We start from the raw sequence: 13,115 nt of genomic DNA on the forward strand, positions 1-13,115 counted from the left end.
ATGTGGCACTAATGAATCTTTTAATTTGGGAGGGAAAAAAGCAGTTAAGAGTAATTTAGCCTAAAAAGAACTTTACAAACATAAGAGCAAAGCCATATAGAGCAATGAATAATGACTAGTTCACTATGCAACTAATTTACTTACTTGTCATCATGTTCATAAATATTCAGACCCAAAGCATCAACACCTAGCCACAATTCAGTTCCCTTTTTATTTTTTATTTCAAAATAGTTGACTCCATACATTTCTAGATCCTGTGCAATCTTCAGGTATTCCATCATAGAATCTTCCCTATTGAAATAAAGCTAATTTTAATATATATATAAGTAAAAGTAATACCAAATTACAAAAACACTCTGGATTAAAATTTAGTGCTTTATATTTATTTATATAAGCCAAATAATCTGTTGGGGATAATCTGATGTGATAATAAATGTTATGGAAAAAAAACTTTAATTTGAGAAAAAATACTAAGAAAATAACCACCCAAATACCTTAGCATTCCTCTATGTTCTTCATGCCAGTTCTGTATTCTTTCTTCCCACTGTTCTTTTGTCAGTTTGTGTTGTTCCAAAACACTGCAAGGAAAAAAAAAAATCTATGAAAATGCCTCTAAGATTCAAATATTCTTTTTAAAAGTCTAGAATCATTCAGTACCTTAACTGTGGTGGTCACACAAAGCTATACACGTGATAAAACTGCACAGAATTAACAAATATATACATACACACAAATGACTGCAGTAACACGGATGAAACCTGAATGGGGTCAGTGGATTGCATCAATGTCAACATCCTAGTTGTGATACTGTACTAAAGTCATGCAAGATGTTACCATTACGGAAGGCTGGGAGAAGGATACTCAAGACCCAGACCTCACTACCGTTTTTTACCACTGTGTGTGAATCTACAACTATCTCAAAATAAAAAGATTCTATGATCCTGAAACTATTTTACATAATATATGCTTTTAAGATAGTTATGTGGCTAGTTTATGGGAATTCAAATGTTTGAAATGAGTAGAATATTGGGCCAAAAAAAGGGAAAATGACTTCCTCATGATTAATAAAAAAAAATTAGACAAGAATAGACTGAAAATCAGAATTCTTGGGTCTTAATTCTTCTATGACTCTATGTATTTACTTTCTTTGCTGCTAAATTTAATTTTGTTATTTTCTATCAGTAATACTTTTATATAAGAAGTATACAAGTGAAAAGGCATTTTTTTCACCACCCCCTCAACACTTCAAATAATTTATTAGTTTCTTTTGTATCCTTCCAGTGTTTCTTCTGCAAATGTAAGCAAACACAAACATTCTCATTTTCAACGACTAATATTTTAACACCAAATGAGCAAATTCAGCATGCATATAATTTACCTGCTGTGTTCACTATCCCACTATGTATTTCTATTCTCCTTGGGAATTATGATGATAATTATCCACCTTTATTGATGAATACTCAGATCCTATTATACTGATAGCAAAAGCTGTGGTATTAAATTTTTTTTTTACTATGTAAAAATTTTAAGGTAAACCCACAGATTTCTTAGCAGCATAAAGGAATCTTGGGATATAATCTTCCCTTGGACAAGTTGCTCACTATTTAGAGTGAATTCCTTAATGGGGCCTCAGACAGACCATGATGTTTTTACTACACACCATTTTTAAGCTCTTGCTTTTGAGGAGATTTTTGTCTTCCTCTTTACAGCATTTAAGTTTCCACATTTTTCTTGTCTTTATACTCTCTCTTGCCATCTGGCCTCTGTGCTCACCAAGAGGCAAGCCTTGAGGGCATAATCAGTGCAGCCAATTGCAGATATTACAATGTTAACTAAATTTGAAGGTATGGATTAATTAAATTAAATGTCACTAAGATTTATGTTCTAGCTTTTTATATTCTGCATTTCAAATCTCATTCGTTTGCATTTTGTGTAATGTGCTTGTATTATTAATCTGCATGACTGGTTTGCAGGTATCCAAAAATTCCCACTTTGGAAAAGGATCTGAAAAAGAATGGATATATATATATGTATAACTGAACCACTATGCAGTACACCTGAAACTAACACAACATTATAAATCAACTATACCCCAATACAAAATAAAAATTAACTTTTAAAAAAGAGATAAAAACTAAAAAAAAAAGGAAAAAAATCCCATTTTTTTTTCCTTCTGTCCAGGAAAAAGGAGGAGATCTTCACGGTGAGGCTAATCTGTCCCACCTGGCTTTAAATCTGTCTATTTGGGACTTTAAAAGACTTATTCCTCTATTTTCTCAGGATCTTCACTCCATCATTTATTGTCCCCTGCCTACATATATTACCAGATACAGGCATACCACAGAGATATTTTCGGTTCATTTCCAGACCACCGCAAGAAAGCAAGTCACACAAATTTTTTGGTTTCCCAGTGCATATAGAGATTATGGTTATACTATACTGTAGTCTATTAAGTGTGCAATAGCATTACATCCATAGAGACAATGTACATACCTTAATTTAAAAACACTTTATTGCTAAAAAATGCTAACCACCATCTGAGGCTTCAGGGAGTCATAATCGTTTTGCTAGTGGAGGGTTTGAAATATTGCGAGAGCTACCAAATGTGACACAGAGACATGAAGTGAGCTAAAGCTGCTGGAAAAAATAGTGCTAAAAGACTTGCTTGATGCGGGGTTGCCATGAACCTTCAATTTGTAAAAAACACAATACCTAAAGCTCACAATAAAGCAAAGTACGAAAAAAGGAGGTATGCCTATATACTTATTTGTGTTAAGAGGGCAAAGATCACATCCATGTTGCTCACCACTTATGCCCAGTGCCAGAACAAAAGAGGCAAAAATCTGTAGAATGAATAAAGGAATTAATTCTTTTCCATCTTTTAAAGAACATGTCTATAAACTCATGCTTCCCTCCTCTTAGTATTTTTCTTTGTCACAGCCAAATTTCTTTCATAAACTGTTCATATTCACCATCCTTCATTTCCATACCTCACATCACCACCCCCAGTCCACCACAATCTGGCTTCAACTCCCAACAATCTGCTGAAACTGCTCTTATACTAGGGATATTTCAAACTCAATAGGTTCAAAACTGAAATCTTCCTCCTCTGAAATGTGTTCCGTCTCCTCTTACCTTGAAAAGGTATTACAAACCACCCAAATGCCCAAGTCAGAAACCTGGTACACAAAAACTTATGTATATCTAGCTCTTTCTAAACGAGAGGGATACTATCTGGTGGAGCTGATTATTCCTATCAGCAGACTACTAAACTCTACTGTGGGAGAACAGATTGCTTATCTGGGTTTTTCAATACAAGAATTATAAACATCCAACAAAATCATCAAATTATTGTGTTTGATTTAGGTTCACCAAATAAGCTGATTACTAATTTTCCCCCAGATACTTAGTGATAAAAGTTTGTTATATACTATGCATGGAATAAATCAATGACTGAAGGTATCTTCTCCATTCTAAACCAAAAACTTAGTATTCTAACTTTATAAGTCTCTTTTAAACTTAGATAGCTTGAATTAGTCCTCCTTAGACGAACAACTTGAAGGACACCTGACTGGACCCTCAAAGTTAAAGACCAAATCTTTTTTTTTTTTTTTTGCTGTACGCGGGCCTCTCACTGTTGTGGCCTCTCCTGTTGTGGAGCACAGGCTCCGGACGAGCAGGCCCAGCGGCCATGGCTCACGGGCCCAGCTGCTCCGCAGCATGTGGGATCTTCCTGGACCGGGGCACGAACCCATGTACCCTGCATCGGCAGGCAGACTCTCAACCACTGCGCCACCAGGGAAGCCCTAAAGACCAAATCTTGAACAGCATGTGCTATCTTCCTTCTTCTAAATAGAATGGGTTACAGCACATATGCATGTAAAAGAAGTTAAATTAATTGTGTTTACGTGATTCCAGTATCAAAAAATATTTTTTTAATCACATGACTATTAAATGTAAGCCAATTACTTCATCTGGTACTCACCCAAACAGCAATCTGATCTAACACTGAAAGAACAACTATGTTACACTTGTTCAGATAAAACATGACTATTTTATGAACAATTAACAATTTTAAGGGTAATTTTGATTATATAACAGTTACCTTATGTTCCGATTTAAAAGCTAATCTGCTGGCATTTTACTATATATAAATTATACCTCAATTAAAATAAAAACTTTTAACTGAAATGAAATTCTACTGTACCAGTAATCAGTTACTCAATTTAGTGCTTAAAAAATCTGAGAAAAGGAATTTTGGGCTGGAATAATCATCAAAAACAAACAGAGACTAGTAAGTATCTCATATTCCTGATTCTTTCAGTGAACAACATGCATTATTTTACCTTCTAAGATAACTATTATTGTTGTAATATTAAAGAGCAGAACAGTATAACATTTAATAATCAATTATTAAAGCTATTGTACTTAAGGGTACCTATAAAGCATATAACAACAGAATATAATTTATTAGCCAAAGATAATCGTTAATGCTTACAACCAAAGGAAATTAATTAAAAGTAGACAAAGTAGTTTTGTCTTCCTTCATATTTAGTACCTATGAAAAAGAAATTATACCTAAGGGCTTAAATACTATGAGGAAGTGATAGAGAACTGAAATTTTAGGTTAATATACAGTTTTGCCTTTAAATAGAAATTTTGAAATTCAGGAATCTGAGCTAAGAATTGTAATAACTTCTCTGGATTCTAAAGAAAAATCCCCAAGTACATTCTAATATCAGGGTCATGTACACTACTATAATTCAGAACTGAGATATTTAAAAGTAACATTTGATGTACTTTCTAGATTTTATAAATAATACTACCAACTAACACTTGTATTCACAATTAAAATTGTAAAGCATACAGTTCATGAACTGTAATCAAAAACAGTAAGGTTGACAGAGCACAACTGTTATCCCCAGTTTGCAGATTCAGACACTGAGGCTTAGAGAGTTTAAGTTATGTACTAAGGCCACAAAATTAGCAAAGGGTAGAATTAGCATTCAAAATCTAGGTCTTCTGCTAATGATGTTTTCCATGCCATGCTACTTTAAAATAACTGTTATATTGAAACCGAGTCCCCCTAAACCAAGTTCTCTTACTGCGTTTTTCATTAATCTCTCTATCCAAAACTTTATTCCCTTTCCTTGTCCCCTCTGACCTCAATCCTGTGCTAAGTAAACACTAATCAATCAAGTCAGATGACTAAAGTTGCTAATGTCCTACTGTCGCTAACATTGTTAATGTACTGAAGTTGCTATTATAGATATCATCATTAGTGTACAAACTCAGGTTGTTTCTCCAGGGCAAGATGAGCTAACAGACCCTCAAGCCACAGACCACTAGTCAGAGAATCTTAAACCACAGACTTCTGACTCCCAAACTGTCACAAGACAATGATTAATTCTAGCCTCTTTGTTCTTCCCCTTTAAAAAGCCCCTAACTCAAAGACCAAGTGGCAGTGGATCTGAGGCTTGTCTCCCACTCCCTTGCTTGGTACCCTGCAATAAATGTTACACTTTCCTTCACCACAACCAGGTGTCAGTAGACTGGCTTTCCTGCCTGGTCTGGTGAGCAGACCCGAGTTCAGCAGAGACAGCAGTATGCTGCAGATGAGAACAGAGCCCTAGACTAGGAGTCTGAAAACCGAGTTTTAAAAGTCTTTTGAAAAGTTAGAAACTTAACTTTAATTCTGCGGAGGAAATATAGCCTGGCACTTATTATTTTCAAAAGCATTTATTAAGCAACTATCTACCTGTGTGAGAATTTTTACTAATGAGCAACAATAGTCATGTCTTCCTCAAGCCCAAATTATCACTGCCTCCATTTATTGCTTATCTTGTGGGAATGAGAAGAGGCAGAAACTTTAAGTAATTACAGAGTATATAAATCTATGTAGCTTCTGGGTCATAACTTTTAAAACTATACACTCTGATCCAGCTGGCAACTTAAAAATCTAAAACAAACAACAACAACAAAAAACACAACCATTTACAAACTTCTAAAATATGATTTTTCAGAGACTATAACATAAAAGCACGTTTCACTTACCGCTGGGGTAGGAGTCTATCATTAGCCAGGTAGCCTGGCTTATGAATCTCTTTATTAAAATCTCCATACTTGGCTTGGACAGCATAGGAAGCCAAAAGAACTGCAGTTTCTGGTGGACAATATATCTCATCATTTAAGATAGCTTCTTTAACTTGCAAGAAGAAAAGTCTCTGGGTTATTTCTTGAATTAATTCTTCAGAAACATCTTCAGGAAAGAATTTAGCTCTAAATTTGAACTGCAAAGGATTCTCTTTTTTAACATCTTGCTGTGTCACCTGAAACAGTAATTTCAAGTACTGTCAAAAATATTAAGTTCACAATAACTGACCACAGTCACATAAACTTCTCTTTGGAACAAAGTAGGATGTAAAACTAAGTATGATTCTAAATCTATTAAGATTCTAAACCCGTAAAAAATGTATGTGTGAAAAAGATTCTATGCTCATGAATGCGACCGGTAGTTCACAGATCCTAACTAATAACTAAATTGAAATTTCTCTTGAGAAGCTTATCCTTAAGATGTTTAAATTAAGGTCAAAGTACTAAGTAACACCTCATAGTATTTTTTACTTCTGAGTTTTCAAATAGCAAAAATGAACATTTCTGTTTTCGAAGATGGTAAGTTGATGGTACCTTACTAAATTAAAAGACATGATACCTCTAATGATTCACAGAGATAACTGTAAAAACAAGCTTGAACTCCGTCAGACTCTGAGCTTTTCTGGCACAAATTCATGACCATGATAACTTCAAAGAACCTTAATTATTAGCTGGATGTTATCATACATGCTTTACCTTTTTATTTAGTTTAAGCCACGTAGAATAGCCCTTGCTGTCCACATACTGCAGCCCAAAAAACCAGACTTCACGCAAACCAACCGTTTTCACCACCTTAAAAAAAAAAAAAAGCCAATTTCAGTTCAACACTCACATTATAACTGGATGGCACTATACTTCAAAAGAAGAACAAAACTACACAGAAATTATAGGTTTATTCTTTTGCTACAGAAAAGATCTTTCCTAAACTTAACATAGTGATTAAAGGAACGTTTCTGAAAATTTAAATTCAGGTTTTGTTTATTAAATTTTGTAGTGTCATTTCAATCTTATTTGATCCACTTTTTTGTATGTCCTTTTCCTTCTCATCTCCCATCATGACCCAAACATAAAAAGAAGAATCTGGGGAACAGACACAGAGCTGTCATAATCCCACTTTTCCTATTTCAGTTTAGCACCCCACCCCCAAAACTATACTATTAGGTAGCCCAGACAATAGTATCATTTTGGTGATAAGAGTCTCTGAGGACATGTAAATGCCACGCCTCAGGGTATCCAGCTGCTGATTTCACCCCCATTCCTACTTCCCTTCATTCACCATCATATATTCTATGTTCTACCCTCACTGAGCAAAAAACCATCCTTGGAACATGCCATAAATTTTACATTTCTACACCTTTGGTCGTGTTTCTTCCCCTGTCTAGAATGTTTCTTCTGTACTTTTACCACCTGTTAAATAATGTATTCCTCAAGGCCCAGCTCAACTAACATGCTTCCGTGAATGAAGCTTTCCTATCATCTAGATAAAATTAATCACTTGATCATTGATAATCCCATAGTACTTTACCTATACTGCTATTTGAACATTTATTTTATCATAATTAACTATTCTTAGTAGAGTGTCTATTTACCCTCCTTGACTGTTTAAAACTAAGAGCAGAGATTACTGCCTTATTCATCTTAATATCCATGTCATCTCCAAGAATGATTAGCCTGTGGTAGGTACTCAGCAGTATTAGGGTAAATAAAGTGGTAAACTAGGATTATTAATCTACACCTAGGATGAAGCCAACAAAAATATATTTTTAATTCTATATTTAAAATAAAATGAGGGAGGTGAGAGTTTAAGATTTTAAAAGCTTTACAAAAAGATTCAACATTAGTTCTTAAGTAATAAACATTCTTGGTTTAAAATAATAAATATTTCTTTTTACTTTTTTTGGCTTTGAAAACCTTTTTATTATTGAAAACTTCAAACATATACAAATAAACAGTTAGAATAGTACAATAGTGTAAATGTACTCATCAGTCAGCTTTAATAGATAGAAACTCATGGCCAGTTTTGCTTCATCTACAGCACCTCTCCCCTCTCAGATTGTTTTGAAGCATATCCCAGATACACCATTTTATTTGTAAATACTTTACTTTAAAATTCTTAAACATAAGGAGTCTTATAAAAACAGAAGTAAAACATTACAATACCATTATCACACCAGAAAGACTTAACAGTTCCCTAATATGCTGAAATTTCTGTGGCTATTTTTAAAATATATATATATTTTTACAGTTAATTTATTCCACTTAGGATCTGAATGAGATTTACAAATTGCATTTGTTTATCATTTTAAGTCATTTTTTAGAATTGTTTTATGTTGTAGTAAATTTGTATTGTAACAATTTAAAACCATGTTTTGTTCATTCATACCCTCAGAGAGTTGTAGAATCTTTCATTTTTTAAACCATAGTTAAAATACCATTATTCACACCTAAAAAAATTAGCAGTTATTTCTTGCTATCAAATATCTAGACAAGTTTTTCTTGTGAATTTTTCTTAATAGTTGGCTTCTTGATCCACAATCCAAACTCCACACTTTTTATTTGATTGGTGTATCTTTTTTTTTTTTTCGGTAGGCAGGCCTCTCACTGTTGTGGCCTCTCCCGTTGCGGAGCATAGGCTCCGGACGCGCAGGCTCAGCGGCCATGGCTCACAGGCCCAGCCACTCCGTGGCATGTGGGATCTTCTCAGACCGTGGCACGAACCCGTGTCCCCTGCATCGGCAGGCGGACTCTCAACCACTGCGCCACCAGGGAAGCCACGGTATATCTCTCTTAATGCTAACTCTTTCTTACAGTTTTCTCTTTAGTTTTTTCCCTTTCTATCTTATTTCTGTATTTATTTTTTCACATCTTTATTGGAGTATAAATGCTTTACAATGTTGTCTTAGTTTCTGTTGTACAACAAAGTGAATCAGCTACATGTATACATATATCCCCATATCCTCTCCCTCTTGAGCCTCCCTCACACACTCCCTATCCCACCCCTCTAGGTCGTCACAAGGCATCGAGTTGATCTTGTGCTATGCGGCAGCTTCCCACTAGCCATCCATTTTACATCATGTAGCATATATATGTCATTGCTACTCTCTCATCTCATCCCAGCTTCCCCCCACCAACCCCCGCCGTGCCCTGAAGTCCATTTTCTACGTCTGCGTCTTTATTCCTGACCTGCTACGAGGTTCATCAGTACCGCTTTTTAAAATTCCATATATATGTGTTAGCATACGGTATTTGTTTTTCTCTTTCTGACTTACTTCACTTTGTAAGACAGACTCGAGGTCCATCCACCTCACGACAAAGAACTCAATTTCGTTCTTTTTATGGCTGAGTAATATTCCATTTTTTTATGTGCCACATCTTCTTTATCCATCCATCTGTTGATGGACATTTAGGTTGCTTCATGTCCTGGCTATTGTAAACAGTGCTGCAATGAACATTGTGGTACACGACTCTTTTTGAATTTTGGTTTTCTCAGGGTATATGACCAGTAGTGGGATTGCTGAGTCATAGAGTAGCTCTATTTTTAGTATTTTAAGGAATGTCCATACTGTTCTCCATAGTGGCTGTATCAATTTACTTTCTCACCAACAGGGCAGGAGGGTTCCCTTTTCTCCACACCCTCTCCAGCATTTACTGTTTCTACATTTTTTGATGATGGCCATTCTGACTGGTGTGAGGTGATACATCATTGTGGTTTTGATTTGCATTTCTCTAGTGATAAGTGATGTTGAGCATCTTTTCTTTTTAGAGATCAATCCTTTGTCAGTTGCTTCATTTGCAAATATTTTTTCCCATTCTGAGGGTTGTCTTTGAGTCTTGTTTATGGTTCACTTTGCTGTGCAGAAGCTTTTAAGTTTCATTAGGTCCCATTTTTATTTTTGTTTTTATTTCGCTTACTCTAGGAGGTGGGTAAAAAAGAATCTTGCTGTGATTTACGTCATACAGTGTTCTGCCTATATTTTCCTCTAAGAGTTTTACGGTGTTTGGCCTTACATTTAGGTCTTTAATCCATTTTGAGTTAATTTAGTGTGTTCTAACTTCATTCTTTTACATGCAGCTGTCCATTTTTCCCAGCACCACTTATTGAAGAGGCTGTCTTTTCTCCATTGTATATTCTTGCCTCCTTTATCAAAGATAAGGTGACCATATGTGTGTGGGTTTATCTCTGGGCTATCTATCCTGTTCCATTAATCTATATTTCTGTTTTTGTGCTGGTACCATACTGTCTTGATTACTGTAGCTTTGTAGTATAGCCTGAAGTCAGGGAGCCTGATTCCTCCAGCTCCTTTTTTCTTTATCGACATCGCTTTGGCTATTTGGGGTCGTTTGTGTTTCCACACGAAATGTAAAATTTTTGTTCTAATTCTGTGAAAAATGCCATTGGTAATTTGGTAGGGATTGCACTGAATCTGTAGACTGCTTTGGGTACTATAGTCATTTTCAATCCAGAAGCATGGTATATCTCTCCATCTGTTTACGTTATCTTTGTTTTCTTTCATCAGTGTTTTAACAGTTTTCTGAGTACAGGTCTTTTGCCTCCTTAGGTAGGTTTATTCCTAGGTATTTTATTCTTTTTGTTGCGATGGTAAATGGGATTGTTTCCTTAATTTCTCTTTCTGATCTTTCGTTGTTGGTGCATAGGAAAGCAAGAGATTTCTGTGCATTAATTTTGTACCCTGCAACTTTACCAAATTCACTGATTAGTTCTAGCAGTTTTCTGGTGGCACCTTTAGGGTTTTCTATGTATAGTATCATGTCATTGGCAAACAGCGACAGTTTTACTCCTTCTTTTCCAATTTGGATTCCTCTTATTTCTTTTTCTTCTCTGACTGCCATGGCTAGGAATTCATTTACTATGTTGAATAACAGTGTTGAGAGTGGACATCCTTGTCTTGTTCCTGACCTTAGAGGAAATGCTTTGTTTTTCACCACTGAGAATGATGTTTGCTGTGGGTTTGTCATATATGGCTTTTATTATGCTGAGGTAGGTTCCCTCTATGCCCACTTTCTGGAGAGTTTTTATCATTAAATGGGTGTTGAATTTTGTCAAAAGCTTTTTCTGCCTCTAGTGATACGATCATATGGTTTTTATTCTTTAATTTGTTAATATAGTGTATCACATTGATTTTTTTGCCTATACTGAAGAATCCTTGCATCCCTGGGATAAATCCCACTTGATCATGATGTATGATCCTTTTAATGTGTTGTTGGATTCTGTTTGCTAGTATTTTGTTGAGGATTCTTGTGTCTATGTTCATCAGTGATATTGGTCTATAATTTTCTCTTCTGTGATATATTTGTCTGGTTTTGGTATCAGGGCAATGGTGGCCTCATAGAGTGAGTTTGGGAGTGTTCCTCCCTCTGCAATTTTTTGGAAGAGTTTGAAAAGGATAGGTGTTAACTCTTCTCTAAATGTCTGATAGAATTCACCTGTGAAGCCATCTGGTCCTGGACTTTTGTTTGTTGGAAGATTTTTAATTACAGCTTCAACTTCATTACCAGTGACTGGTCTGTTTATATTTTCTAATTCTTCCTGGTTCAATCTTGGAAGCTTGTACTTTTTCCAAGAATTTGTTCCTTTCTTCCAGGTTGTCCATTTTATTGGCATATAGTTGCTTGCAGTACTCTCTTATGATCTTTTGTATTTCTGCGGTGTCAGGTGTAATCTCTCCTTTGTCATTTCTAATTTTATTGATTTGAGTCCTCTCCCTTTATTTCTTGATGAGTCTGGCTAATGGTTTATCAATTTTGGTTATCTTCTCAAAGAAACAACTTTTAGTTTTATTAATCTTTGCTATTGTTTTCTTCATTTCTATTTATCTCTGCTCTGATCTTTATGATTTCTTTCCTTCTAGTAACTTTGGGTTTTACTTTTTCTTCTTTTTCTAGCTGCTTTAGGTGTAAGGTTAGATTGTTTATTTGAGATTTTTCTTGTTACTTGAGGTGAGTTTGAATTGCTATGAACTTCTCTCTTAGAACTGCTTTTGCTGCGTCCCATAGGTTTTGGCTCATCGTGTTTTCCTTGTCATTTGTTTCTAGGTATTTTTTTAATTTCTTCTTTGATTTCTTCAGTGATCTCATTCTTTAGCAGCACACTGTTTAGCCTCCATGTATTTGTGTTTTTTACTGTTTTTTTTTTCCTGTAATTGATTTCTAATCTCATAGCATTGTGGTTGGAAAAGATGCTTAATACAATTTCAACTTTCTTAAATTTTCCAAGGCTTGATTTGTGACCCAAGATGTGATCTATTCTGGAGCACATTCCATGTGCACTTGAGAATAAAGTATATTCTTCCGTTTTCCAGTGGAATTTCCTAAAAATATCAATTAAATCTATCTGGTCTATTGTGTCATTTAAAGCTTGTGTTTCCTTATTTATTTTCTGTCTAGATGATCTACTGGTGTAAGTAGGGTGTTAAAGTCCCCCACTATTGTTGTGTTACTGTCGATCTCTCCTTTTATGGCTGTTAGCATTTGCCTTATGTATTGACGTGCTCCTATGTTGGGTGCATAAATATTTATAATTGTTAAGTTTTCCTCTTGGATTGATCCCTTGATTATGTAGTGTCCTTTCTTATCTCTTGTAATAGTCTTCACCTTAAAGTCTATTTTATCTGATATGAGCATTGCTAATCCAGCTTTCTTGTGATATCCATTTGCATGCAATATCATTTTCCATCCCCTTACTTTCAGTCTGTATGTGTCCCTAGGTCTGAAGTGGGTTTCTTGTAGACAACATATATAAGGATCTTGTTTTTGTATCCATTCAGCCAGTCTGTGTCTTTTGTTTGGAGTATTTGATCCATTTACATTCAAGGCAATTATCGATATGTATGTTCCTATTACCATTTTCTTAATTGATTTGGGGTTGTTTTTGTGGGTCTTTTTCTTCTCTTGTGTTTTCCACTTAGAGAAATTCCTTTAGCATTTGTTGTAAAGTTGCTTTG

The 13,115-nt window shown here is 35.1% G+C and overlaps 1 protein-coding gene across 4 annotated transcripts in view; it reads right to left on the reverse strand.

Moving 5' to 3' along the window:
• The window catches only part of RDX (radixin), a 102,192-nt gene that overhangs the window by 55,456 nt on the left and 33,621 nt on the right, over positions 1–13,115 (reverse strand). For all 4 annotated transcript variants that reach the window (XM_060304021.1, XM_060304020.1, XM_030836545.3 and 1 more), the window contains exons 4-7: positions 6,850–6,945; positions 6,055–6,329; positions 495–578; positions 145–291 (exon numbers count right to left, since the gene is read on the reverse strand). In XM_060304021.1, coding sequence (XP_060160004.1) covers positions 145–291; positions 495–578; positions 6,055–6,329; positions 6,850–6,945 — 602 coding nt within the window. The remainder of the gene's footprint in view (positions 1–144; positions 292–494; positions 579–6,054; positions 6,330–6,849; positions 6,946–13,115) is intronic.

The sequence above is a fragment of the Globicephala melas genome, chromosome 8 (genome assembly GCF_963455315.2).
Source record: "Globicephala melas chromosome 8, mGloMel1.2, whole genome shotgun sequence".
NCBI lineage: Eukaryota > Metazoa > Chordata > Mammalia > Artiodactyla > Delphinidae > Globicephala > Globicephala melas.